At 50.3% G+C, this 5604-nt stretch overlaps 1 protein-coding gene across 1 annotated transcript; it reads right to left on the bottom strand.

Moving 5' to 3' along the window:
- Positions 1-258: 258 nt before the first annotated feature.
- Positions 259-3984, bottom strand: LOC123153742 (uncharacterized). The gene has a single exon (XM_044572712.1). It carries the CDS (start codon positions 2742-2744, stop codon positions 1815-1817), a length of 930 nt encoding a protein of 309 aa, XP_044428647.1. The 5' UTR covers positions 2745-3984; the 3' UTR covers positions 259-1814.
- Positions 3985-5604: the final 1620 nt, after the last annotated feature.

The raw sequence follows: 5604 nt of genomic DNA, 5'->3' as shown, positions 1-5604 counted from the left end.
TGAACATGGAGGTGGTTGCAGTAAGACTTGCAGCTCAAGGCATCAGCCATTACATTAGCCTTGCTGGGGGTATAGGATATACCCACGTCAAAGTCTGCAACAGTCTCCATCCATCTCTGCTGACGGAGGTTCAGATCTGGCTGAGTAAACAGATACTTCAGACTTTGATGGTCAGTGAAGATCTCACAACGATTACCGAGAAGGTAATGTCGCCACTGCTTCAGTGCATGAATGACAGCAGCCAGCTCGAGGTCGTGAACTGGGTAGTTTTCTTCATGAGGGCGCAGTTGACGAGAGGCATAAGCAACCACTATGCGCTCCTGCATTAGGACACAGCCTAATCCTTGACGGGAAGCGTCATAGTAAATGATGAAGTCCTTCTTAGTATCAGGTGGTGCAAGCACGGGGGCAGAAGTCAACTTGTCTTTGAGCGCCTGGAAACTTTCCTGACACTTGTCTGTCCAGTCAAACTTGACACCCTTATGCAATAGATTAGTCAGGGGCCTGGCAATCTTGGAGAAGTTCTCGACGAATCGATGACAATAGCTGGCGAGACCGAGGAAACTTCGGACTTGCTTCACATTCTTCGGAGGAGTCCAATCGAGAATAGCCTGAAATCGTTCAGGGTTGACGGCAATACCATCTTTGGAGATGACATGCCCAAGATAGGTTACTTCGGGGAGCCAGAATTCACACTTGGAATACTTAGCATACAACTGATGCTCCCGAAGCTTTTCCAGCACAAGACGAAGATGTTCAGCATGTTCTTCCTTGTTCTTGGAAAATACAAGGATATCGTCCAAATAAACCATGACGAACTTGTCGAGGTAATCCATGAATATATAATTCATCAGACGAGAGAAGGTGGCTGGAGCATTCGTTAAGCCGAATGACATGACGGTGTACTCGTATGATCCATACCGAGTCACGAAGGCGGTTTTTGGGATGTCCTCTTCACGAACACGGATCTGGTGGTAACCCAACCTTAAGTCAAGTTTGGAGAACACTGATGAGCCAGCCAGTTGATCATAAAGATCATTGATTCGAGGAAGAGGATATTTATTCTGAATGGTAGCTTGGTTTATAGGACGGTAGTCTTGGACTAATAGGTTTGTCCCATCCTTCTTCTTAACGAAGAGAGAAGGTGCTCCCCAAGGAGAGCAACTTGGGCGAATGAAACCTTTGACAAGAGATTTGTCGATTTCCTCCTTAAGCTCAAAGAGTTCATGCAGCGGCATCTTGTAGGGTCGTTTAGCTATAGGGGTAGTGCCGAGTTTCAAGTCGATGATGAATTCGACAGCTCTAGCAGGGGGAATCCCCGGAAGTTCTTCTGGGAAGACATCTTGGAATTCATGAACGACGGGAATGTTTTCAATGCCCTCGAGTGGTGCAGCGTTCAATGCATTCAAGGCATAAAGACATGCCTCAGCGTTCTGAACTAGATGAGCTTGGTAAGCAATTATTTCATCAGTAGGGTGTAGCAGATGGACGACCTTAGTGGCGCAAACTATAGAAGCAGTATGCGCTTTCAACCAATCCATTCCCGGAATGAGGTCGATGCTACAGGACTTCAGTACGATGGGAGAGGCAAGGAATTCCAGTCCTTCAATTTCAATGGGAACATCGTGACTAACCATAGAGGTTTGACACTGGCCCGCAGGAGTGTGTACCACAATCGCAGTGTTCATCTCTTCGTATTTAATGCCATGCATGAATGCAAACTCGGCTGATATGAATGAATGTGATGCTCCCGTATCAAATAAAACAGATGCTGGTATTGAATTTACGAGGAGTGTACCCATCACGGTAGCAGGCTAGTCTAGAACTTCATTGAGATCAACATGGCCGGCATGAACACGACCATAAGACTTGGCACTGTTGTTGCGAGGCTGGTTGCTTCCACGGCCAGCTGTGGGGAGGGCCAGTTGATTCTGGTTCTGATTGCAATCCCTAGCACGGTGACCTGGCTGACCACACTTGTAGCAGAGACCATTATTGAGAGTGGGAACAGGAGGTTGTGGTGGTGGAGCTGGAAATCTTGGCTGCCTAGCTGGAGGAGCAGGCAGACGAGGTGCAGCATAGGTCTGCCTTGGGGCAGGTGCATTTGGCTGGTACATATTGTTGGAAATCCATATCTTACGCTTCTGCGAAGACGGGCCCGAAGATGAGCCCGTGTCACGGTTGCGCTTGTGAGAGCCCTGGTATTCCTGCAGATCAGTTTCGACATTGATGGCCTTGTTCACCAGAGTGGCAAAATCAGCAAAGTCATGCACTAGAAGTGCGAGCTTGATGTCAGCTTGAAGGCCATCACGGAACTTCTCCTGTCTGCGTGCATCAGTTGAAATGTCTTCTTCAGCATAGCGGGACAAGTCAAGAAACTCCCGCTGGTAAGCTTCCACAGTTTTGTTGCCTTGGGTGAGGTTGCGGAACTCACGCTTCTTCCGGTCCATGACTCCCTGAGGAATGAAGCGAGCACGGAAGGCAGCTTGGAAGTCTGGCCAGGTGATGATTGTTCCAGCTGGCAGAGTACGCCTGTGGCTGTCCCACCATTGAGCCGCGGGTCCTTTCAGGAAGAAGGAAGCAAAGGTGACATAGCTGGCAGGGGCTACATCAGCAGACTCCATCTCATAGGTGATGTCATAGAGCCAGTCATCAGCATCCAGAGGCTGAGTTGAGCTGCGGTACACGGTTGGGTTGAGGCGCATGAAATCTTGCAGAGTCACTTGGGTTGGCTGCTGGTTCATATTGGGGCGAGGAAACTAAGCCATAATATTCTCCATGAACTGACGATTCAGCTCAAACTGTTGCATCATCCCAGCCATGTACTCAGGCGGTGGTGGGGCGTTGCCACCACGACCACGACCACGACCTCCTGGTCTAACCATCCTGCTAATATTTAATAGGGGTAGTTCAGCATTGAGAAATTTGCAAAAACAAGAATCATTCATGATGAAACATGCACAACGAAAGCAGCACGATAGATACTACATAGTAGTCGGCATATCTTACAAAGGAGATCATGCATAGAGTTCGTTACACAGTGTTCAGCACATAGGCTAAGACATCATAGGCGGCACACAGGCTCGCGGCAAATGCAGCTAACACTAATAAGCAAGTCTACGTCAGTCCCATGCGGTACTGCGGAGGTAGGTGTAGCCCGATAGCTGGTAGTGACGCGAAGGGAAGACCTCCACGCGAGTAGCCTGGGGTCCGCGGATACTCTGGTGCGGAACCCAATGCGCGGGTGGCAGGAGAGGACCCAATGCAGGAGAGTAGCCTCCCACATCTGGCCAGCCGACGCCCTGGGGCATCACGGTCTGGGCAGGGTAGATCACAGAACGCGATAGATCACCAGAGCGGACAGAGGGGTGCAACAGCGTCAGAGCATGATACAGGCGCTGACGGGTGGTGTACAACTCGTGGCGAAGAGCTCGGTTAGCTCTATCCAGCCCATCAGCATGCAGAACCAGGTTCTGATGGTAGAAGGGCTCTCGGGTGACAGTGGAGTAGGCAGCAGTGTAGTATCCCTCCGCACCAACATCGGATGCGATAGCAATGTGCCTGAAGGGGGAGGTGTCCAACTCCTGATACTCACCACGAAGACGTGTCAGAGCAGCATAAGCAGCATCATGGACCGCCATATCGATAGTCACTCCAACACCATGAGCAGTGTGCAGCACAGTAGTGGAGTCATACTCCCGAGAGTAGAGGTGGACGATGGCACGGTACTGCTCTTGGTTGAAGTCCTGATACTCCTCATAGACGGTGTACTCAGGGTGCCAGCGATAACCCAGATAGGTCATCATCTCAACCAACACAGCAGGTGATCCTGAGGCACCAATGGCCGTCGTGTGGCGCGCGACCTGCCTCGTGGGTTCCATCTGAAAACAAGGATGTTTTCACAGGAGTCAAATGACAATGTGGATAATGTTCAAATACTACTCTAAGGAACAACTAGGGCTTATCCAACTTTGGGGTGAACATGGTCACGGGATCCTAGTGTTAGAGTTAGTAAAATCGTTTAGCCCGAGTAGGAGAGAGTTCAGAGTCCCAGAGTAAGGATCGAGGAGTAAAAGATCCTAATACCACCCAATGGTGACGTGGGCCCGTAAGGAACACAGCCATGTTAGTAAAAGTTTTGTAATGTCTAGACTCAACTTTGGCCAAGGAGCGTGGAAGGGGAATTCCTACAGGCAGTCGGCTCTGATACCAACTTGTGACGCCCCCGATTTGACCGTACACTAATCATACATGCAAACGTGTACGATCAAGATCGGGGACTCACGGGAAGATATCACAACACAACTCTACAAATAAAAATAAGTCATACAAGCATCATATTACAAGCCAGGGGCCTCGAGGGCCCGAATACAAGAGCTCGATCATAGATGAGTCAGCGGAAGCAGCAATATATGAGCACAGACATAAGTTAAACAAGTCTGCCTTAAGAAGGCTAGCACAAACTGGGATACAGATCGAAAGAGGCGCAGGCCTCCTGCCTGGGATCCTCCTAACTACTCCTGGTCGTCGTCAGCGGGCATCACGTAGTAGTAGGCACCTCCGGTGTAGTAGGAGTCGTCGTCGACGGTGACGTCTGGCTCCTGGGCTCCAACATCTGGTTGCGACAACCAAGTAGAAGGGATAGGGAAAAAAGAAGGAGAAAGCAACCGTGAGTACTCATCCAAAGTACTCGCAAGCAAGAAGCTACACTACATATGCATGGGTATCAAATGGAATAAGGGTATCATATGTGGACTGAAGTGCAGAATGCCAGAATAAGAGGGGGATAACTAATCCTGTTGAAGACTACGCTTCTGGCAGCCTCCGTCTTGCAGCATGTAGAAGAGAGTAGACTGAAGTCCTCCAAGTATCATCGCATAGCATAATCCTAACCGATGATCCTCCCCTCGTCGCCCTGTGAGAAAGCGATCATCGGTTGTATCTGGCACTTGGAAGGGTGTGTTTTATTAAGTATCCGGTTCTACTTGTCATAAGGTCAAGGTACAACTCCAAGTCGTCCTGTTACCGAAGATCACGGCTATTCGAATAGATTAACTTCCCTGCAGGGGTGCACCACATACCCCAACACGCTTGATCCCATTTGGCCGAACACACTTTTCGGGGTCATGCTCGGCCGCGAAAGATCAACACGTCGCAGCCCCACCTAGGCACAACAGAGAGGTCAGCACGCCGGTCTAAACCTAAGCGCACAGGGGTCTGGGCCCATTGCCCTTAGCACACCTGCACATTGCGAACGCGGCCGGAAGCAGAACTAGCCCCCTTAATACAAGAGCAGGCTTACGTTCCAATCCGGCGCGCGCCGCTCAGTCGCTGACGTCACGAAGGCTTCGGCTGATACCACGACGCCGGGATACCCATAACTACTCCCGCGTAGATGGTTATTGCGTAGAAGCCAGATGGACAGACTCAGGTCAAATACCCAGATCTCGATTAGCGTGTTAAGTATCCGCGAACGCTGTCCAGGCCCAGGCCCACCTCTCTCCTAGGTGGTCTGAACCTGCCCTGTCGCTCCGCCTCAAAGATCCACTCGCGGGTGCTCCTACGAGCCGACCCGTCTTTAATCACCACATGTATCAAGTATAA

The sequence above is a fragment of the Triticum aestivum genome, chromosome 7A, assembly GCF_018294505.1.
Source record: "Triticum aestivum cultivar Chinese Spring chromosome 7A, IWGSC CS RefSeq v2.1, whole genome shotgun sequence".
NCBI classification, from domain to species: Eukaryota; Viridiplantae; Streptophyta; class Magnoliopsida; order Poales; family Poaceae; genus Triticum; species Triticum aestivum.
Note: the sequence above shows the minus strand (reverse complement) of the source record. Positions and strands in the feature narration are given on the sequence as shown.

What these genes read in the sequence shown, in the direction of transcription:
- LOC123153742 (XM_044572712.1), bottom strand. Translation starts at nt 2,744, where the DNA reads ATGAACCAGCAGCCAACCCAAGTGACTCTGCAAGATTTCATGCGCCTC.